Source organism: Neolamprologus multifasciatus, chromosome 6 (assembly GCF_963576455.1).
Source record: "Neolamprologus multifasciatus chromosome 6, fNeoMul1.2, whole genome shotgun sequence".
Lineage (NCBI taxonomy): Eukaryota > Metazoa > Chordata > Actinopteri > Cichliformes > Cichlidae > Neolamprologus > Neolamprologus multifasciatus.
In genome coordinates, this window is record NC_140444.1 from 17,915,436 (window position 1) to 17,938,184 (window position 22,749).

General features: G+C 43.3%; 2 protein-coding genes across 2 annotated transcripts; both read left to right on the plus strand.

The window, feature by feature from the left end:
* The first annotated feature begins 8,119 nt into the window (after positions 1–8,119).
* exoc1l (exocyst complex component 1 like) lies at positions 8,120–11,552 on the plus strand. The gene is made up of 3 exons (XM_085162955.1): positions 8,120–8,979; positions 9,198–9,373; positions 10,448–11,552. Exons 1-3 carry the CDS (start codon positions 8,859–8,861, stop codon positions 10,715–10,717), a joined length of 567 nt encoding a protein of 188 aa, XP_085019081.1. The 5' UTR covers positions 8,120–8,858; the 3' UTR covers positions 10,718–11,552.
* Positions 11,553–13,055: 1,503 nt separating this feature from the next.
* Positions 13,056–22,580, plus strand: smc2 (structural maintenance of chromosomes 2). The gene is made up of 25 exons (XM_085163740.1): positions 13,056–13,394; positions 13,970–14,119; positions 14,208–14,330; positions 14,422–14,460; positions 14,547–14,657; positions 14,751–14,795; positions 14,915–15,148; positions 15,321–15,470; positions 15,570–15,803; positions 15,996–16,155; positions 16,276–16,393; positions 17,594–17,732; positions 17,840–17,959; positions 18,093–18,297; positions 18,454–18,589; positions 18,824–18,948; positions 19,043–19,236; positions 19,337–19,480; positions 19,981–20,055; positions 20,307–20,426; positions 20,562–20,762; positions 20,857–20,973; positions 21,617–21,777; positions 21,863–22,010; positions 22,142–22,580. Exons 1-25 carry the CDS (start codon positions 13,227–13,229, stop codon positions 22,316–22,318), a joined length of 3,594 nt encoding a protein of 1,197 aa, XP_085019866.1. The 5' UTR covers positions 13,056–13,226; the 3' UTR covers positions 22,319–22,580.
* The last annotated feature ends 169 nt before the right edge of the window (positions 22,581–22,749 follow it).

Consider the following 22,749-nt stretch of genomic DNA (forward strand, 5'->3'; position numbering starts at 1 on the left):
GCTGTGGGACATCCGTTTCCCACACAACAACCGTTTAATCACGGACAAACACTGGGCTGTTTGCCACAATATGTATCAGTGTCTATATGTGAGTGAGTGGAGAAGAGGCCAAAAGACCATCCATCCATCCATCTTCATCCGCTTTATCCGGGGCCGGGTCGCGGGGGCAGCAGCCTAAGCAAAGAGGCCCAGACCTCCCTCTCCCCAGCCACCTCCTCCAGCTCATCCGGGGGAACACCAAGGCGTTCCCAGGCCAGCCGAGAGATATAATCTCTCCAGCGTGTCCTGGGTCTGCCCCGGGGCCTCCTCCCGGTGGGACATGCCTGGAACACCTCACCCAGGAGGCGCCCAGGGGGCATCCTTGTCAGATGCCCAAACCACCTCAGCTGGCTCCTTTCGATGTGGAGCAGCAGCGGCTCTACTCTGAGCCCCTCCCGGATGGCCGAACTTCTCACCCTATCTCTAAGGGAGATGCCAGCCACCCTTCGGAGGAAGCTCATTTCCGCTGCTTGTATCCGCGATCTCGTCCTTTCGGTCACTACCCACAGCTCGTGGCCATAGGTGAGGGTAGGGACGTAGATCGACTGGTAAATTGAGAGCTTCGCTTTTACACTCAGCTCCCTCTTCACCACGACGGACCGGTGCAGCGTCTGCATTACTGCAGCTGCAGCCCCAATCCGTCTGTCGATCTCCGGCTCCCTTCTCCCATCACTCGCGAACAAGACCCCGAGATACTTGAACTCCTCCACTTGGGGCAGGACCTCATCCCCGACCCAGAGTGGGCACTCCACCCTTTTCCGGCTGAGAACCATGGCCTCAGATTTGGAGGTGCTGATCCTCATTCCCGCTGCTTCACACTCGGCTGCGAACCGCTCCAGTGCGAGCTGGAGGCCCTCACCCGATGAAGCCAACAGAACCACATCATCCGCAAAGATCAGAGATGAGATCCTGAGGCCACCAAAGCGAAAGCCCTCCGCCACTTGGCTGTGCCTAGAAATCCTGTCCATAAAAATTATGAACAGAACCGGTGACAAAGGGCAGCCCTGGCGGAGCCCATCACCCACCGGGAACGAGTCCGACTTATTGCCGGCAATGCGAACCAAGCTCTTGCAACGGTTGTATAGGGATCGAATGGCCCGTAACAAAGGGCCAGACACCCCATACTCCCGCAACACCTCCCACAGGACACCCCGAGGGACACGGTCGAATGCCTTCTCCAAGTCCACAAAACACATGTAGACTGGTTGGGCAAACTCCCATGCACCCTCAAGTATCCTCGAGAGGATGAAGAGCTGGTCCAGTGTTCCGCGACCAGGACGAAAACCGCATTGTTCCTCCTGCATCAGAGGTTCGACTAGCGGACGAACTCTCCTTTCCAGCACCCTGGCATAGACTTTCCCGGGGAGGCTGAGGAGTGTGATCCCCCTGTAGTTGGAACACACCCTCCGGTCCCCCTTCTTAAAGATGGGGACCACCACCCCGGTCTGCCAATCCACGGGTACTGCCCCTGATCTCCACGCAACATTGCAGAGGCGTGTCAACCAGGACAGCCCTACAACGTCCAGAGCCTTCAGGAACTCGGGGCGGACCTCATCAACACCAGGGGCTCTGCCACCAAGGAGTTGTTTAACTGCCTCAGTGACCTCGCCCCCGGAAATTGGCGGGTCATTCCCCTCATCCCCAGACTCTGCTTCCTCCTCGGAAGACGTGTCAGTGGGATTAAGGAGGTCCTCGAAGTATTCCTTCCACCGCCTGACAATTTTCTCAGTCGACGTCAGCAGCGCTCCGCCAGCACTATACACAGTGCAGGTAGAGCACCGCTTTCCCCTCCTGAGACGCCTGACGGTTTGCCAGAACCTCTTCGAGGCAGTCCGAAAGTCTTTTTCCATGGCCTCTCCGAACTCCTCCCACACCCGAGTTTTTGCTTCAGCCACTGCCCGAGCCGCATTCCGCTTGGCCTGTCGATACCTGTCGGCTGCCTCCGGAGTCCCACAGGCTAACCAAGCCCGATAGGACTCCTTCTTCAGCCTGGTGGCTCCCTTCACCTCTGGTGTCCACCATTTGGTTCGGGGATTACCACCACGGCAGGCACCAACCACCTTGCGGCTGCAGCTCAATGCAGCAGCTTCGGCAATGGAGGCGCTGAACATGGTCCATTCGGCATTCGGAATGCTGTTGAAGCTCTGCCGGAGGTGTGCGTTGAAGATCTCGCGGACTGGGGCCTCTGCTAGTCGTTCCCAGCACACCCTCACTACGCGTTTAGGTGCACCAGGTCTGTCCAGCGTCCTCCCCCGCCACCTGATCCAACTCACCACCAGGTGGTGATCAGTTGACAGCTCAGCCCCTCTCTTTACCCGAGTGTCCAGAACATATGGTCGCAGGTCTGGTGATACGATTACAAAATCGATCATCGACCTACGGCCTAGAGCGTCCTGGTGCCACGTGCACTTATGGACACTCTTATGTTTGAACAAGGTGTTCGTTATGGCCAAACTGTGATTAGCACAGAAGTCCAATAACAAAGCACCGCTCGGGTTCAGATCAGGGAGGCCGTTCCTCCCAATCACGCCCCTCCAGGTCTCGCTGTCGTTACCCACGTGAGCATTGAAGTCTCCCAGCAGGACAACAGAGTCTCCAGGTGGAGCACCTTCCAGCACCCCCCCCCCCCCCCCCCAGGGACTCTAAGAAGGCTGGGTACTCCGAACTGCCACTCAGCGCATAAGCGCAGATGACAGTCAGGACCCGTTCCCCGACCCTAAGGCGCAGGGAACAAACCCTCTCGTCCACCGGGAAAAACCCCAACGTACTGGCAGCAAGCCGAGGGGATATTAGAATACCCACCCCAGCCCGCCGCCTCTCACCAGGGGCAACTCCAGACTGAGACAGAGTCCAGCCCCTCTCCAGGAGACTGGTTCCAGAGCCCAAGCCGTGCGTAGAGGTGAGCCCGACTATATCTAGCCGGTACCTCTCAACCTCACGCACTAACTCAGGCTCCTTCCCCACCAGAGAGGTGACATTCCATGTCCCTATTGCCAGTCTTGGCAGCCGGGGGTCAGTCCGCCAGGGCCTCCGCTCCTGGCCGCCACCCGGCACACAATGCACCCGACCCCTATGGCGCCTCCTGCGGGTGGTGGGCCTGCGGGAGGATGGGCCCATGTCTCCTCTTCGGGCTGTGCCCGGCCGGGCCCCATGGACTAAGGCCCGGCCACCAGATGCTCGCCCTCGGGCACCCTCCCCGGGCCTGGCTCCAGGGCGGGGCCCCGGTAACCCTGGAGCAGGGTAAACTGTTCCCTCTGTGTTTTTTTCATAAGGGTCTTTTGAATCGCTCTTTGTCTGGTCCCTCACCCAGGACCAATTTGCCATGGGAGACCCTACCAGGGGGCAAAAGCCCCCAGACAACATAGCCCCTGGGATCCCTGGGACACACAAACCCCTCCACCACGATAAGGGCGCTGTCACTTGGTGTTCGCTCGCTCGCTCTGTGGTATAGTATCGCTTCCTGTTCCTGCTCAAACACAGTGGTGTTTCTGAGTAGCTTATTTGCTTAGCAGTTTAATTAACAACTTTTAAATACATTCTTTTTTCACAGTATAATCTTCACGTGCTTCATCCGAAGCACACTTTCTGTGTACTCACTACCTAATTTATAGTATTCACTCACTGTCTCTGTACTGTTTCGCTAGCTTAGCTCGTAGCCGACCCGTTAGCACCATGGCTACTTCACCTGTCCCTTCTGCACTTTCTTGCTCATTGTGTCAGATGTTTAGTTACTCCTCGGCCTCCTTTAGCAGTAATGATATCTGTAACAAATGTAGCATATTTGCAGCTCTGGAGGCCAGGATTACTGAATTGGAGACTCGGCTTTGCACCCTGCTCTCACCCTTAGCTAGCCAGGCCCCTGTAGCTGGTGCAGCCGAAGATAGCGTAGGCCCCGCTAGCTGTTCCCCGGCAGACCCCAAGCAGCTGGGGAAAGGCTGGGTAACGGTGAGAAGGAAGCGTAGTCCTAAACAGAAGCCCCAGGTACACCACCAACCCGTTCATGTGTCTAACCGTTTTTCCCCACTCGGTGACACACCCGCCGGGGGTCAAACTCTGGTAATTGGTGACTCTGTTCTCAGACATGTGAAGCTAGAGACACCGGCAACCATAGTCAATTGTCTTCCAGGGGCCAGAGCAGGCGACATTGAAGGAAATTTAAAACTGCTGGCTAAGGGTAAACGTAAATTCAATAAAATCATAATTCACGTCGGCAGTAATGACACCCGGTTACGCCAATCGGAGGTCACTAAAATCAATATTGAATCGGTGTGTAACTTTGCCAAAACAATGTCGGACTCTGTAGTTTTCTCTGGTCCCCTCCCCAATCAGACCAGGAGTGACATGTTTAGCCGCATGTTCTCCTTAAATTGCTGGCTGTCTGAGTGGTGTCCCAGAAACGATGTGGGCTTCATAGATAATTGGCAAACCTTCTGGAGGAAACCTGGTCTTGTTAGGAGAGATGGCATCCATCCCACTTTGGATGGAGCAGCTCTCATTTCTAGAAATATCGACAAATTTATTAAACCCCTCAAAACATGACTATCCAGAGTTGGGACCAGGAAGCAGAGTTGCAGTCTTACACGCCTCTCTGCAGCTTCTCTCCTCCTGCTACCCCCCCAAAAACCCATCTCCATAGAGACTGTGTCTGCTTCCAAAAAGACAAAAAACAAACTAAAAACCAGCAACAAACAACTTAAACAATCACAAAGAAAGAACAATACAGTATCCACATCTGAACCAAAGAGTAAAACAGTGAAATGTGGATTATTAAATATTAGGTCTCTCTCCTCCAAGTCTCTGTTAGTACATGACTTAATAATTGATCAACAAATTGATTTACTCTGCCTTACAGAAACCTGGTTGCAGCAGGATGATTATGTTAGTTTAAATGAATCAACACCCCCGAGTCATTCTAACTACCAGAAATCTCGAAGCACAGGTCGAGGGGGCGGTGTGGCAGCAATTTTTCACACCAGTCTATTAATTAATGATAGACCAAGACAGACTTTTAATTCATTTGAAAGCCTGATGCTTAGCATTGTCCACCCCAGCTGTGAAACTCAGAAACCAGTCTTACTTGTTATCATCTATCGTCCACCTGGGCCTTACACAGAGTTTCTGTCTGATTTCTCAGACTTTATATCTAATTTAGTTCTGAGCTCAGATAAAATAATTATTGTGGGTGATTTTAACATCCATGTAGATGCTAAAAATGACAGCCTCAACATGGCATTTAATCTGTTGTTAGACTCAATTGGTTTCTCTCAAAATGTAAAAGATCCCACCCACCACTTTAATCACACTCTAGATCTTGTTTTAACATATGGCATAGAAACTGAACATTTAACAGTGTTTCCTGAAAACCCTCTCCTGTCTGATCATTTCTTGATAACATTTACATTTACAATAATTGATTACGCAGCAGTGGAGAGTGGACTTTATCAAAGTAGATGTCTTTCTGAAAGCGCTGTAACTAAGTTTAAGAATATAATCCAGCCACTGTTATCATCGTCAATGCCCTGTACCAACACAGAGCAGAGCAGCTATCTGAACGCTACCCCAACAGAGGTCGATTATCTTGTTAATAATTTCACCTCCTCACTACGTACGACTCTGGATACTGTAGCTCCAGTGAAAACTAAGGTCTCTAATCAGAAGTACCTGACCCCGTGGTATAATTCTCAAACACGTACCCTAAAGCAGATGACTCGTAATCTGGAGAGGAAATGGCGTGTCACAAATTTAGAGGATCATCATTTAGCCTGGAGAAATAGTTTGTTGCTTTATAAGAAAGCCCTCCGCGAAGCCAGAACAGCTTACTACTCATCACTGATTGAAGAAAATAAGAACAACCCCAGGTTTCTCTTCAGCACTGTAGCCAGGCTGACAAAAAGTCAGAGCTCTGTTGAGCCAACCATCCCTTTAACGTTAACTAGTGATGACTTCATGAACTTCTTCACAAATAAAATTTTTATCATTAGAGAAAAAATTACCAATAATCATCCCACAGATGTAATATTATCTACAGCTACTCTTAGTTCCATTGATGTTAAGTTAGACTCTTTTTTTCCAATCGATCTTTCTGAGTTAACTTCAATAATTACTTCCTCCAAACCATCAACGTGTCTTTTAGACCCCATTCCTACAAAACTGCTCAAAGAAGTCCTGCCATTGATTAATTCTTCGATCTTATATATGATCAACCTATCTCTAATAATCGGCTATGTACCACAGGCCTTCAAGGTGGCTGCAGTTAAACCTTTACTCAAAAAGCCATCTCTAGACCCAGCAGTCTTAGCTAATTATAGGCCAATCTCCAACCTTCCTTTCATATCAAAAATCCTTGAAAGAGTAGTTGTCAAACAGCTAACAGATCATCTGCAGAGAAATGGTTTATTTGAAGAGTTTCAGTCAGGTTTCAGAGTTCATCACAGCACAGAAACAGCTTTATTGAAGGTTACAAATGATCTTCTTATGGCCTCTGACAGTGGACTCATCTCTGTGCTTGTCCTTCTTGACCTTAGTGCAGCATTCGATACTGTTGACCATAATATTCTATTAGAGCGATTAGAACATGCTGTAGGTATTACAGGTATTGCACTGCAGTGGTTTGTATCATATCTATCTAATAGACTCCAATTTGTGCATGTAAATGGAGAGTCCTCTTCACACACTGAGGTTAATTATGGAGTTCCACAGGGTTCGGTGCTAGGACCAATTCTGTTTACATTATACATGCTTCCCCTAGGCAGCATCATTAGAAGACATAGCATACATTTTCACTGCTATGCAGATGACACCCAGCTCTATCTGTCCATGAAGCCAGATAACACACACCAATTAGTTAAACTGCAGGAATGTCTTAAAGACATAAAGACTTGGATGGCCACTAACTTTCTGCTTCTTAACTCAGATAAAACTGAGGTCATTGTACTCGGCGCTGAAAAGCTTAGAAATATGGTATCTAACCAGATTCTTACTCTGGATGGCATTACCTTGGCCTCCAGTAACACTGTGAGGAACCTTGGAGTCATTTTTGACCAGGATATGTCCTTCAACGCACATATTAAACAAATATGTAAGACTGCGTTCTTCCATTTGCGCAACATCTCTAAAATTAGAAATATCCTGTCTCAGAGTGACGCTGAAAAACTAGTTCATGCATTTATTACTTCCAGGCTGGACTACTGCAATTCATTATTATCAGGATGTCCAAAAAACTCACTGAAAAGCCTTCAGTTAATCCAAAATGCTGCAGCAAGAGTACTGACAGGGACTAGAAGGAGAGAGCATATTTCTCCTGTTTTGGCTTCCCTTCATTGGCTTCCTGTTAAATCCAGAATTGAATTCAAAATCCTGCTCCTCACATACAAGGTCTTAAATAATCAGGCCCCATCTTATCTTAATGACCTTGTAGTACCATATCACCCTATTAGAGCACTTCGCTCCCGCTCTGCAGGCCTACTTGTTGTTCCTAGAGTATTTAAAAGTAGAATGGGAGGGAGAGCCTTCAGTTTTCAGGCCCCTCTTCTGTGGAACCAGCTTCCAGTTTGGATTCAGGAGACAGACACTATCTCTACTTTTAAGATTAGGCTTAAAACCTTCCTTTTTGCTAAAGCATATAGTTAGGGCTGGACCAGGTGACCCTGAATCCTCCCTTAGTTATGCTGCAATAGATGTAGGCTGCCGGGGGATTCCCATGATGCATTGAGTTTTTCCTTTCCAGTCACCTTTCTCACTCACTATGTATTAACAGACCTCTCTGTATTGAATCGTATCTGTTATTAATCTCTGTCTCTCTTCCACAGCATGTCTTTATCCTGTCTTCCTTCTCTCACCCCAACCGGTCGCAGCAGATGGCCGCCCCTCCCTGAGCCTGGTTCTGCCGGAGGTTTCTTCCTGTTAAAAGGGAGTTTTTCCTTCCCACTGTCGCCAAAGTGCTTGCTCATAGGGGGTCATATGATTGTTGGGCTTTTCTCTGTATCTATGAAGCGCCTTGAGGCGACATTTGTTGTGATTTGGCGCTATATAAATAAAATTGAATTGAATTGAATTGAAATTCACGGAGGAGTCCCAAAAGACCACAAAAAGAAAAAAAAAAGTGAGCCCGGCTGTTACATGTGCGCTGCAATGGAGCCATGCAACCACATGGAACCGCAGTTAGTTAATATTCCATCTGCCAGGAAACATGCACAAAAAAACATCGATCTTATATGAGAAGAGCTGCCCCCCCCCACCCCCCATAGTTACTGATCATATATAGTTAATGCTAAATATACATTTCAAATGCTTATCCATGATATACAAACAGTATCTAAGATATTTTTGTCAGCTACAAATGCAAGAGTGAAATCCATATTTGCAGGAAACCGTCATAACATAATGGATCTTAATTGAAGCAATAAAAACGCAAATGATGAAGAGCTTGGCCTTTTATTGCCCCCTTTCTACTCACTCCCTCCTGGGCAAGTTGGTATGAATGCAGCACTTCAATCAAAGATTAACATACATCATCAGACCATGCCGATCCAGAGTGGACTGTGTGTGTGTGTGCGCGCGCATTTGTGGGTAGAGTAAGAGCTTATTTCACACAGAACCAACCCACAAACCCTGCATGCTTTCAGAAGGTCTGGGCACGGGGAGCATCACCACTTCCCTCCCCTCCCGCCACTACTGGATTCCAGGGTTCTCCAGTGTCACAGTATTTTTTGGGGGGATATCTCATTCCTTTCTTTTGAGTTTCTCTCGCTCTCTTTGGTCCCCCTTCTTGCCGTTGCTGTTTTTGGGACGCTCCGATTCTTCTCCCCCTCTCTCCAGTGATGTCGTCTCTTCTGAGGGAGGAGATGCAGAGAGTTTTGTTTCGACCTGCAAAAGAGAGACTGGTGGAGTTCATTGAAATTGAAGAGCCATCAAACGGAAGACATTTTTTCTGTGCCTCAGGTAAACAGCTTGATTGTTGACTCAGAAATATGCGTTTGATTTTTACACAGGAGTAAATATCTTCCTCCTTAAAATGTACATTTTTAATGTGTTTAATAACTTACTTCCTTAAAAGCTGTGTATACCTGCACCACACAGGGTGTGTTAAGGCTGGCTTGCTGATGAAAAGCCCGGTGCTGCAGTGCACCTGTTTGTGATGTTTTTCCATTTTTCCGCAGTTGCAAAAAACAAAGAAGTCCAGCTATGTATAGTGCACTGTCAGATGTCTGTGCCCCTAAAGTCCGCATCCAAGAGATCCTTCACCAAACGCTCCTGCATACAAGAGAGCTACCGGAGGACTGAGATCTGGTCCCTGAAAGACCTTACCCTGATTGATGGAAGAAATCCTGACGTGGTAATTAGCCAAATTCTTCTGTAACTTCCATTGTTCTTAACTGGCTAAAATAGAGACAAACTGTCTTTTGGGTAACTGTATGTGGATGGCATTCTTGATGACAACATAGAACGCATAATAATAATTCTGTGGACATTTTGCTTTATCAGTACCTATTAACTAAGTAATTAAAATGTATTTATAAAGTTCATTTAAACACAGTTTTCACCAACCAAACTGCTGCACCAAGTCACTGCACTTTGACCACCACCATAATGTTCTGTTTATGCCACAGCTGCACTAAATTAACAGTATTTGTAATTATCCTTGTCATTTTTTGTTTCTGTAATGTTTAATCTACCAGTAAGTAACAAGCTCCTTAATGAAAATGATATTTTTAATGCTAAAATTGCTGTTGTTATTATTATTTTCATTTATATTAAAGCACACTATTTTTTTTATTTTAGTTTAGTAAGATGGCAAATTACAGTGATTGCATTCCTAAACAGAAAAGTTTTAGTGATTGAATGTTACGCAGAGGTCCAGTGTACCGGCATTTTTTGAATATAAAAATGTGAACACAAATGTTGTGTTTGCTTAATAAATAATAATATAACTTTTAGTTTTAAACACGTTTTTGACAGATTTCTAAAATATTGGTGCTTTCTTGTTTTTATGACAAGTGGTCTAACCAATTTGTTAAGCACTGTACACACACAGGGGTGTAAATACATTAAGATGAAATCACAAATGAATTTAAGATAATACCAAGCTCCTTAGCTATTAAATCCTAGATGAGTTATGTTATTAAAATCTTTACTCCTGCTTTGGCACCCTCCCGTGACTCATCAGCAATAAATTTGACAGTGTTATTTATCTATTTTTCACATTTTAATTAATCGTTTGGAAAATTTCTACAGTTGCTTAAACACATAATGTTTGTGGGCTAACAAGGGACAAGGTAAAGATGAATGGTCTATGGTCATTTGGCTTTAGTTGCCCTATTATAATGTAAGCTTTCTACAGAACAAACACAATAAAAAAATGCAGTGATTCTTAAAGGTGCTCCATAAATATAATTTTCTTTGGTTTCAGGATGACCCTTGTTTCCTGCTGCACTTCGACGAGGTGCGTACAGTGACGGCCGTCAGCTGCTCAGCCAAATATGCTATCGTGCGTGCCCTGGTTGCCCTCAGTGACCGGTACTGTCAAAGGTCACTGAACCTGAGGAACTTTGACTGGCCTTACATCAAGCCCACCTCCTTCTACTCAAACAAAGGGGACTGCGCTGTTCTGTCACAGATATGCTTCTATGCAATCAATTTGGTTTGTCTCTCCATGTGTCAAGTGCCTCTGGATGGATAATAAAAGTACGCAGTTGTTGTGAGAGTGCCAGTTAAGGTGGGTGTTTATATTACAAAGTTGTAGCAAATACTTTACGTGTATATTGCTTATATCAGTTAGTGTAAAGCAAATGTAGGCTCGTAGCTTCAGTTAGCTGGGCTTTGAAGAACTCATATTTACATTGAAATATGTTTTGCATTAATGCTCTGCTAAATGTATCTTCATGGCAAATGCTAGCTATGTGCCATATTTATCATCTAATTTTGTTAACTTTTAATTATATAACCCTGGAAGTATTATATTCCATGTGCTGAATTTTAAAATAAATGTAACACAAAAGAAATAAAGCAACTGCAAATTCCTTGCGCTTTTTTCTCCCTTTACCTTCTTAAACATAGGGTACGAATCATGTATTCTGTCCTCTTTATGCAGTGCACAGTACTGTTAACAGTACATGTCACAGGGAGCTGCGCTGCAAAAATCTCATTTATTTTAATGAACCTTAAAATGTATTTGGTGGATATTTCCGTGTCTGATTCTGATTCCAGTATACTCTATGCCATTTCTAGATAAATAAATGATTAGGTATTTCCTCACTAGATGTATTACTCCAATGGGAGGCTTGCAAGCAACATTGGTGTACATGCACTGCTGTGCAAAACTCTTGAGCCACCTCTCATTTCTTTACATTTTGCTGGGAAAATAGATGCAACAATTTTTTAAACATCTGCAAACACGCACAGAAATACAATAAACAGTGTAAAAAATGAGTTTGTACAATTCCAGTAAGCCCGAGTTAAGTTAGTTAATACTAAATACTAAGTTAGTATTCTGTATGACCAGCTTTTTTCTTTAACATAGCCTGAATTATCTTTGGAATACTTGTAATTCCTGTAAGTAGTCTTTAGGAATAGCTCTCTGGGCTTCTTGAAGGACATCCAAAACTCTTCTTTGTATGTTGGCAGCCTTTTCTTCCATTCTCTGTCAAGATGATTCCACACTGCTTCAATAATGTTGAGGGGCAGACTCTAGGGAGGCCGCTCCATAGCTGATAGTGTTCCACTGTGTGTTTTTCTATCCAGATATGCTTTTAGTGCATTGGCAGTGTGTTTGAAATGACTGTCATGCTGAAGCCCCTACAATTCAGATGTTTTCAAGATGCCTGCACGGTGGATCAAACTCTTATGGTACTTTTCTGTGTTAATAATTCCATTCATTTTGACATGATCCCAACACCACTGGCTGAATTGTAGTCCCAAACCATGACAGAGTCTCTATGGTGTTTTACAGATGGCTGTACACGCTGTTGCACCTTTTTCCTGACTTCTTCTCTACATATTAACAATGATTTTTATTTTTTTTAATTTGGTTTCATCACTTCATAAGACTTCTTACCACTGATTTTCAGTCCAGTTCTTATGTAATTTAGCATACCTCAGCGTTTTCTCCCTGTTTTCCTTCCTTAAGAGTTGCTTCTGGAAATTCATCCCTCCACTGAGACCATTTCTGATGAGGGCTCAGCCAGATATCTGGCACACACACACACACACACACACACACACACATGCCAAGACGTGCAAAGGTTTCAGTTAATAGGTGAATCAGAAAATATTACTTCATGCCTGTTCAACTGTGTTATCTTTGGCATTTTATTACAATTACAAGAAGTTCTGGCTGCTTGGAAGCAAAAGATAATGAAATTAGGGGTGGGTCAAGACTTTTGCACAATAGGTTACATAGGTTAAATAACCGTGAGTGTAATTAGTATTTGAATTCAAGGCTATAACTTCTAGTCAATGCTTTTAGCAAGAGGAGCTACTTTTCGTTATTTAACTGTCATACCACCGATTTCTCTAAATCCCAAGCGGGAGAACGGCCTCATAGCGCTTCTAAGTGACAGGTTTTTCAATTTCATTTAATATTTCAGATTGTATATAAAGAAACATTTAATATCTAGCATCATTAAATTATCTTTATTAACTAAAACTATTTTTAGTATAATGCAGTATTTTCTCGACCGGCCAGGTTGACTCGGGACGATTTTACTAAATGCACTTGTACTTCATATTCGTATCTACAGGTGGCGCCAACACACACCCACACACCATTGACTGTGTTCTACAGTCAATGCCACACACGTCTAAGAGTTCTAGTTGCCTTAGAAGTTGCCTGACGAAAATAAATATATCTCGCAATAAATATTTAAGAATCGTCGTTTCGTTGATTTTACATTGACGTTTATTTATTTTAAAATTTCATCATTATAATATACTTGTTGTGTGTCTGCATATTTTTAATGTAGTAAGGTTTCTTTGTTTTGTTTCCGGCACACAACGGACGCACGCACTCGCGGCTCAGGGTCTGCACGCCTGCCGCCAAAATTCAAGTTAGAGGAGAGGAGAAGCAGTTTCCCAGTTGTCGGTTGTAAACACGGGGCTAATATTTGGTGCTTTCCGTTTAAGGTGGTGGTTTGTCACCTGGCTGTAACAAATCTTGCCTCCGGAATCAGCAGAGAGAGGAAACCCGAAAGATGTACATCAAGTCTATTATTATCGAAGGATTCAAGTCCTACGCGCAAAGGACGGAGATCAACGGCTTTGACCCACTCTTCAACGCCATCACAGGACTGAACGGCAGCGGAAAGTCCAATATTTTGGACTCGATATGTTTCCTTTTGGGTATTTCAAATCTCACCCATGTAAGTGTGCTGTTGTCCGTAAGCTAGCTTAAAAGCTATCAAATCCAGTGTTACAGTTGTTTATATTTGATTACTTAGAGTTTTTGTTGAGTTTGATAATGGCAGTGGTTGTATTCCTCTCAGTAACAAACGAAAGTCACAAATTGTTATAGTGCTGAAAACTACTGTATTTTGCGAAACAAATTTAAAATAAAATGAAGTATGAATACAAGAAATACATCTAGTTTTAGTTTCGTAGAAGCTGTCAATAGAGTAAGCATAAGAAGGCATCGACACTTTGAGACTGCGGTCGCTTCATGACTGGAAGTAAATAGCCGTCACGATTTGTTTATAACAATATGGTTCTCTCATAGCAAGTGACAAAAAATAATAAAATAAAATAAACATATACTTTCTGAAAACTGACTCAGGTCAAACTGAACTGCCACAAAAGTGAGAAACAAAATATGAAGAACAACTGTTGAATAATACGAAAGTATTATTCAACCCTGAACTGAGGTTAACTAAGTAAGAAGCATGTGTAGTTGTTTCTCATTCAAAATTTGCATCCCTTTTTGTTTCATCTCACCTGACAGGTGCGAGCGTCCAACCTCCAGGACTTGGTGTACAAGAACGGACAGGGTGGCATCACAAAGGCTACTGTGTCCATTACCTTTGACAACTCCAACAAAAGCCAGAGTCCTCTGGGGTTTGAAACACATGATGAGATCACTGTTACGAGACAGGTGGGGAAAGAAATAAAGGAGGAAACTCTCTGGCTTTAGGGTTATTATGCAGTCCTTGTATTAACACGCATATATTATTTTTTTTTAGGTAGTAATTGGTGGCAGGAACAAGTATCTCATCAATGGAGTCAATGCCAACAACACCCGCGTGCAGGACTTATTCTGCTCTGTTGGTCTTAATGTCAACAACCCACATTTCCTCATCATGCAGGTCAGTCTTGTGTCAGCGGTGTCGTTGTGGTTGTAAATGGATATGATCTGTCACCCCATTCATAGATTTTCCTTTTGTTTTAATACATTAGGGGAGGATCACCAAAGTTCTGAATATGAAACCACCAGAGGTAAGACAAACACTTTGCCCATTAGGAGGACACTTGTTTCCCTCCCTTCTTAGGACTTATAATACTGAATACTTCTCATCTTTCAGATCCTTGCCATGATCGAGGAAGCAGCAGGTACCAGGATGTATGAATGTAAAAAGATTAGTGCTCAGAAGACCATTGAGAAGAAAGAGGCCAAGCTGAAGGAGATCCAGACTGTATGTTAATTCACTCTGACTATATCACTATCTATACTTGTTCGTCAGCAAACTGCTGCTGAAGCAAACCATTTGTTGTGTTTGCTCTTTCAGATTTTGGATGAGGAAATCACTCCAACCATGCAGAAACTGCAGGAGGTAGTTTGGAATTAAGATTTGAACCGACTATCTCTCTCCACAGGTTCAACCTGTGAAGCCTGTGTTCTTTTTGTTTTTACTGTTGTAATATCCATTTCTGAACCTTCCTCTGTCCACAGGAACGATCATCATACCTGGAATACCAGAAGCTGATGCGTGAGATCCAGCACTTGTCGCGGCTGTATGTGGCCTGGCTGTTTGTGTGTGCAGAGGAGACCAAGCTGAAGTCAGCAGAGAATCTAAAAGTGATGCAGGACAACATCGCCAAGATGCAAGCCAGCATGGCAGAGAACGAGAGCAAAGTCCAGGAGCTCACAGCCCAGATTCAGGAGCTGCAAAAGAAAAAAGACCAGGTACTTTACACTGGGGAAGAAAGGGAGCGATTTTTCACAATTTGATTTTTTTATATAATAGTGGGCAGATTTTGCAGTACCTTTGTTGAAGTCTTTAAAATAATTTGTATGCTATAGGTTTGTTTTAATCAAACTGCAGCAAAGTAATCTGTATCAATCTGCTCATCTGTAGGAAGTAAATGGAGTATTAAAGTCTCTTGAGGAGGCTCTAGCTGATGTTCAGCGTGTGGATGCCAAAGCTCAGAGTGCACTTGACTTAAAAAAATCAAATCTCAAAGATGAAACCAAGAAGAGGAAGGAGCTTGTAAAGAACATGGAGGAGGTAACAGACTGATAAATCTTGCTATTCTATGACTTGCAAACAAGGGTAATCTGTACATCTGAATGATTTATTCAAACTGTTGTTTTCCTTGATCTGCAGGACAAGAAAATGCTTGTGGTGAAGGAAAAGGAGGTTTCTGTGTTGACCAAGCAGCTTCAGGCTCTGCAGGAGGAGGGAAAGAATGACAGCGCTGCCCTCGAGGCAGCTGAGCAGCATTTCAAAGCTGTGTCTGCAGGTCTTTCTACCAACGAGGATGGAGAGGAAGCCACACTCGCAGGCCAGATGATGGCCTGCAAGAATGACATGAGCAAAGCAGATACAGAGGCCAAGCAGGTGATGAAAGTAGATGGGTGGATGTCTTTAGATTCAGAGTCTTGCTTTTAGAATAAATATTTATGCAGAAGACTGATTACACGTATATGCTTCTGTGACTGGAAAATGTTTTTTTCACTGACCTTATTCCCTGGGTTCTTATTTTATCATGAATTTCCAACAATCTGTTTTTTCTTCCTTATTTATGCTCAGGCCCAAATGACGCTTAAGCATGCCCAGGCTGAGCTGAAGACCAAACAAGCAGAGGTGAAAAAGATGGACAGTGGCTACAAAAAAGACCAGGACACTCTGAAAGCTGTCAAAAACAGCAGGGAGAAACTAGAGGCTGAGCTAGCCAAGCTCAACTACGAAGGTACTAATTCATGATTATTTATGTATTTGTTTAAACAGGAGTCACATGCACTCACGCATGAGGTGCCTTTTCTGTATAAACCTGTGTACTAACAGGAGGGTTTTTTATGTCCTTCTGCAGATGGGAAGGAAGAAAGTCTGCTGGAAAAAAGAAGGCAGCTGTCCAGAGAGATAACTAAACTTAAAGAGACGCATGAGCGTCTTATGTCACGTTTCCCCAACCTGCGCTTTGATTACAAGTAAGAACTCAGATCTCATCAAATTATACCACATCTAATGTTATAAAGACATTTAATGATTTTCTGATTAGGGAAGTATTAGAAAAGAAAAATTCAAAAGGAGCACTGAGAAACTGTTTCATGTTAAAAATTTATAGTTGTGTAAATTTATTTATTTTTATAAACTTGTATTCCTTTGCACTCTTGGCTGACAGTTCCCTCACCTTTTAGCTTTGTTTGTTGTATTGTACCTGTGAAGGGGAGTCTTAGCCATTAATATATTGATATGATGGCAGATATGTATGGGTTTTTATGTGGTGCCGGAGGACGCAAGCTAATAAAATGCTAGGACATTTCTTTTCCCTCCTGGGTCCCCACTCTCTGTGGTCAGTTGTTGTTGGTGTGTGCATGCGTGTGTGTGTGTGTGCGTGTGTATGCCCACAGTACTGAACAGTCCAATGATAATAGTTCTGGAGTGTGTCAACACAACATGTAGTTACATTTCTGGGTCGTAGGGTTTGTAAGCAGTTTGCAGTTATGATATTGGGATAAATCCCCAATAAAGCCCAAATTTTAATTTATAACAATAAACAAACAAATGAATCACATCCTCTCATTTGAAAGGCAGGAAAGAGACACTGTGTGGAAATTTAAAAAAAAAATACATAAGAAATATGTATTTCAATAATTTCTTAGCTACCTCAGAATATCTTTGGTAATTATAATTTCCAATTATTCCAAGTCACCTCTGTTAATTGATAACGTCATCAAATTTCTTCAGTATACTTATCTTAAAGACTTTGATTTTTTCATATTTTGTTTGGCCAATGCTCGAAAACGGGATTAAAAAAAAATCATTAGAGATTAAATCATTCCTTGAAAAACAGGGTTTATGTGTTTTCAGAGGGAGTGAACACTACTTAATGAACTCAGGTGTGTTAACCTCCTAAGACCTGAACTCTTCCACAGCATGCATTTTTAATTTCTTATTGATATTTGGGCATATTGGGACTCAATGAATGTAGAAACAAAGAATTACCTGATTTGCCTGATTTTTGTTTCTAAGAACAATGAGAGCCACATATGAGGACATTCGTTTTAAATTTTGATAGAACAGTGGCAGTATAATGTCCTCGTAAGTGGATATCAGGCCCTTTAGAGAAAAATTTAGTATTTTTCTCTAGACAAAATGTTAATGTTGTTTTTAATGTCCCTCTTTAGGGACCCTGAGCGAGGGTGGGACCGCAGCAAAGTGAAGGGGCTTCTAGCTAACCTGATCACAGTCAGCGACATCTCCTATTCAACAGCGCTGGAGGTTGTGGCAGGAGGACGGCTTTATAACATTGTTGTTGACACAGAGGTAGGTGTGTGTGACCAGTCTGTGTGTTGTTTATTTATTTATTTATTTTCATTCACAGATCAGTGGGATGGCATAACTGAAGTTATTGATTTTTGGTTTTTTTGTAGGTGACAGGCAAAAAGTTGCTAGAGAAGGGAGAGCTGCAGCGAAGGTACACCATCATTCCCCTGAACAAGATCTCTGCAAAGACACTTAATGACAGAGTGATCAACGCTGCCAAGAACCTGGTGAGAGAATCTTCTGAGTGTTTGGGTTTGAAGATGTTTGGAGAAGTTGTAAAAGTGCACTGATTTTTTTTCCCTGTTTACTGAAACTTACCATTGACTCTTATTGGATTCTTTCTGTCTTATCTTCATCCAGGTTGGAGTGGACAATGTTCACACAGCTCTGTCCTTAGTTGGTTATGAGTCTGACCTACGTAAAGCCATGGAGTATGTGTTTGGCGCCACACTGGTGTGCGACACTCTGGACAATGCCAAAAAAGTGGCTTTCGATAAGCAGGTGATGACCAAGACAGTCACACTCGGTGGAGACATCTTTGACCCACAGGGAACTCTGAGTGGAGGTGAGAGCAAGGAGGACGTGTGTGCTCTGTCATGTGTTATTTATTGGATTTTGTTGCCACTGTTTTATGATGATTTTGAACATTATAGCTGCAGCGATGGTTTTATTGTAACTCACTCAAGCACTCAAAAAGTAAACTGGCTTTTTCTCCTCTCAGGTGCTCGCTCCCAGTCTGCATCAGTTCTGTCCAGCCTGAAGGAGGTGAAGGAGGTTCAGGACAACCTGAATGAAAAGGAGGCCCAACTTCAGGATACTGAACGGCAACTGGCCAGCCTGAAGGGAACCGCTGAGAAGTATATACATGCAAACACACAAAATATGCCCATGTTTTAACTGTTTACAGCAAAACTCTTAAAAACCTAGTTTTTAAGACTTAATGCACCACAACGCCATTTAGTATTTAAAAGCAGTGGGGAAAAAAACACAACAGAAACACACTGTGATGTAGCTGCCAGCATGTTTTCTCACCTACCAGGTACATTTCCTTGTTTTTTTTCACCACACTTCTCTCTCTCTCTCTCTTGCAGGTACCGTCAGCTGAAGCAGCAGTATGAACTGAAGGTGGAGGAAGAACAGATTCTGCAGGCCAAGGTGCAGCAGAGCTCCTTCCACCAGCAGCAAGAGGAGCTGGAGAGGCTGCGCAAAGCAATTGGTCAGAGAAATCAAAATACGTGGGGCAACAAAAAACCGTCCAGTCTGCATTTTGTGTTTTCTAACTTGATCAAATGTGCTGTTTGTTAATCCAGAGGAGAGTGAGGAGACGTTGCGTGTTACTAAGGAGGTGCAAAAGCGGGCTGAAGAGAAATACAAGGTGCTGGAGAACAAGATGAAGAATGCTGAAGCTGAGAGGGAGAAGGAGCTGAAAGCTGCCCAGCAGAAACTCAATACAGCCAAGGCCAAAGCTGATGCCTTCAACAAGAAGCTGAAGCAGAAGCAGCAGGTTAAATGAACTTTTGACTGCTTTGAATAATTGCTATAATATACAATAATATATTTTTAATGTATTATTTATTTGACTCTTTCTTTGCTCATGTTTGCAGGAGGCTGATGCTGTGGCCCTGGAGCTGGAGGAGCTGCAGAGGGAGCAGGCTGGCTATGAGCAGCAGATTCAGGCTGTAGACGAGGCGATGAAGGCCATCCAGGAGCAGATTGACAGCATGGCTTGCACTGTATCCCAAAACAAGGTATTTGGGCCATTTTGAATGTGCAAAGTAGCTCCCAGAAGTCTTTTGGCAAATAGACTTAGATGAGTTTATTACTGCTCCACTCCAGGGGTGGAACTCGTTCACATGAACGTAAAAAGTGTTGATTTATCACAATCAAATTGTCTGTGTGGGTTCTCAGTCATCCAGGTTATGACAGTCTTAAGAGCTTGAAAAAAAGAGGGCGACTGGACTCCCCTTCTTTTGTTAAGCTCTTACGAATCCCAGTTGATTATTAACTCAGTAATAAGTCTGGCAACTTTAATTAGGCTGTTTCAGGGTTTCCACGTAGTTGTTTTGGTCCTCATTATGAATTATATTGTTTTTCTCTTCTTGTGGATTATTGGGCTGAGCATGTGCCATCTTTCTATGTAAAAAAAAAAACAAACTAAAAACGACATCTAATATGATGTTTATAAATTTAAGTATCCAAATGCTTTCCTAAATTATTTTTATTTTCTATTTTTTCTGTTGTAATGTAGGAGGCGGTGCGTAAAGCCCAGGAAGAGCTGGCCAAACAGAAGGAAGTGATTGTGTCACAAGACAAAGCGCTCAAGGTAAACACTGCGCTCTCTCTCTCTCTCTCTCTCTCTCTCTCTCTCTCTCTCGATCGATCGATAGATAGATAAAAATAAAATAATGTTACAAGCCTTCCACAGGAAGATTGTTGTTGTAACTGCAACAGTTTCAGTTTCTGACTCAAACATTTTAAACATTTCACACTCCTCAGCACTGACAGCTTCACAACTGGTTAGAACTTTCAGATATGACTGATTAACTGAATTGTCTGTCCATCTCAACCCTCCAGACAAAGTCCACTGAGGCCAATAAGCTCAGAGAACAAAACAATGAGGTCCAGCTGAAGATCAAGGAGCTGGAGCATAACATCAGCAAACACCGCAAAGACAGCCAGGATGCTGCTGACAAGGTACATGCAAACTCTCATTAGCCCACAGTCCTCCCACTGCAGTAACACTTAATGTTGTCTTGATCCAGAAGATTGGAGTGAGTTTCATCTCTTCTCGTATGACTTGAGCATCATAAACACGTTTCCATCTCTCAGGTGACTCGGATGCTGGAGGAGCATGACTGGATCAATTCAGAGCGCCACTTTTTCGGTCAGCCAAACACTTCTTATGATTTCAAGACCAACAACCCACGTGAAGCAGGCCAGCGGCTCAGGAAGCTGGAGGAGACCACCAGCAAGCTAGAGAGGAACGTTAACAAGAGGGCTATGAACATGCTGAACGAGGCAGAGGAAAGGGTGAGGAGGGAGGGGAGCGACAAAAAAGTATATTTGTAACTCAAAGGCCTCAGCTACTATCTGTTCCTCCATGTAACGTCATTCCTTTCTGCAGTACAATGATCTGATGAAGAAGAAGAGGATTGTGGAGAACGACAAGGCAAAGATTTTGCAGACCATAGAGGAGCTGGACCAAAAGAAAAACGAGGCTCTTAACGTGGCGTGGCAGAAGGTATACTTCTCAGCACCTTTTATTTATTCTTTCTCCTTTACTTATATTTATTGTCACCTTGCTTTGTTTTAAATTTACCATTGCAGGATTTTCAATAAATCTAATATCTGTGGATGGTATAAATCAGTAATGTCAGTGAACAGGACTTATTTTGTGCAGCAGCCACTTCTGGGTCTTTCTCTAACAGGTTTCAGTCACTATGAATATAAAAAAGTGTTAGGATCATAGGCTGTATGAAGAGTATCACCACCCCCATCTTTAAAATGAGGTCAGACAGTGAAACTGTACATATGTTAGTATGTATATTTAGTCATCCTAACATTTAATTCCAGTCTGATCCAAAACGGGTGACTGAGCCAAGAATCACATCAGGCTTCTATAGGTTTTGCCCCCTGGTGGCCATTAAGAAGAAAGCAGGTTGGCTGCCTTTTTTACAGGAGTCACATGCACTTCTTAGTTTCTTTTTCTGCCTCCATATGACATATAGATCATTACCTCCTTCCTGTCTTGTTGTAGTTTTCTTTGTTTGTTTTAATTATTATTATCCTTAGTATCCTGTAGTTGTGGCATTTCAGATACTGGCTTTTGGTTGTTTAACTTTAGAATAATTAATTTATTTACTGCCCATTATCTCTCACTGTAGGTAAACAAGGACTTTGGCTCCATCTTCTCCACCCTGTTGCCAGGAGCCACAGCAAAGCTGGCTCCTCCGCAGGGCTGTGGTGTCCTGGAGGGCCTTGAGTTCAAAGTGGCCTTGGGTAACACCTGGAAGGAGAACCTCACAGAGCTCAGTGGTGGTCAAAGGTGAGTAACCTCATTCAGTATGGCCTTTTAGTGTCACTTTGATTGCACCTAAACAATACTGTAAATAAGTTGTGTCTGTTTTCAGATCACTGGTGGCCCTGTCTCTCATCCTGGCCATGCTGCTGTTCAAACCCGCTCCCATCTACATCTTAGATGAAGTGGACGCTGCTCTGGATCTGTCTCACACACAAAATATTGGGCAGATGCTGCGGACACATTTTAGACACTCTCAGGTAAGTTAAAGCATGAAGGCTTTCACTTTATTGCGCAGAATACACTTCCTGCCGTGAAGTACCCATTAACTTTTAAACCAAGTTAATGGGTAAAGTTTTTCCAAACCTTGTAATTTTTATTGTCTTTGCAGTTTGTGGTCGTGTCACTAAAGGACGGCATGTTCACAAACGCCAATGTCCTATTCAAGACGAAGTTTGTCGACGGCATGTCCACAGTGACGCGGACCGCGCTCAGCCAGAGCGACCCCAAGAAAATCCAAGAAAAGCCATCGCAGAAAGAGAAGAGGAGCAAACAGCTCATCAGCTAATCATTGCACTGAAATTTCATCACACATTATGTCATCTAAAAACCTTGTAACATAACCTAAGGAGGTATCGGTTAATAAGAGTTTTGTCTTTATCTCACGTGTTCTTCTTTCTTTGTTTACATCTTTGCATTTCAAACAATAACGAGCTTTATTTTGTCTGAACTTTCCTTATTTATCCTGTCTCTTTTGTGGTTCACGTTCCCCTGCTTCCTGTCATCTGATTTATGTGCAGTTTATATTTTAGTAAATAAAGGAATAAATGCATTTTTGTCTGGTCTTGTTAGTTCTCCCATTGAAAGGGAGGGAGTACATAATTCAATTTGTTACTCAACCATATTGAGTGATATAAAAGGGCACAGAGAAAACTGTACGACACACTTTAATCCTTTTTCAATACAAAACCCTACGACAGGGGACGGGAACTCCAGGCT

Excerpts from the sequence above, each read along its gene's own strand:
- exoc1l (XM_085162955.1), top strand. The coding sequence starts at position 8,859 with ATGTCGTCTCTTCTGAGGGAGGAGATGCAGAGAGTTTTGTTTCGACCT. Across the intron at positions 8,980-9,197 it reads ACATTTTTTCTGTGCCTCAG|TTGCAAAAAACAAAGAAGTC; the intron begins GTAAACAGCTTG and ends ATTTTTCCGCAG. Across the intron at positions 9,374-10,447 it reads ATGGAAGAAATCCTGACGTG|GATGACCCTTGTTTCCTGCT; the intron begins GTAATTAGCCAA and ends CTTTGGTTTCAG.
- smc2 (XM_085163740.1), top strand. The coding sequence starts at position 13,227 with ATGTACATCAAGTCTATTATTATCGAAGGATTCAAGTCCTACGCGCAA. Across the intron at positions 14,331-14,421 it reads CACATTTCCTCATCATGCAG|GGGAGGATCACCAAAGTTCT; the intron begins GTCAGTCTTGTG and ends TTAATACATTAG. Across the intron at positions 19,237-19,336 it reads AGCTGAAGCAGAAGCAGCAG|GAGGCTGATGCTGTGGCCCT; the intron begins GTTAAATGAACT and ends TCATGTTTGCAG.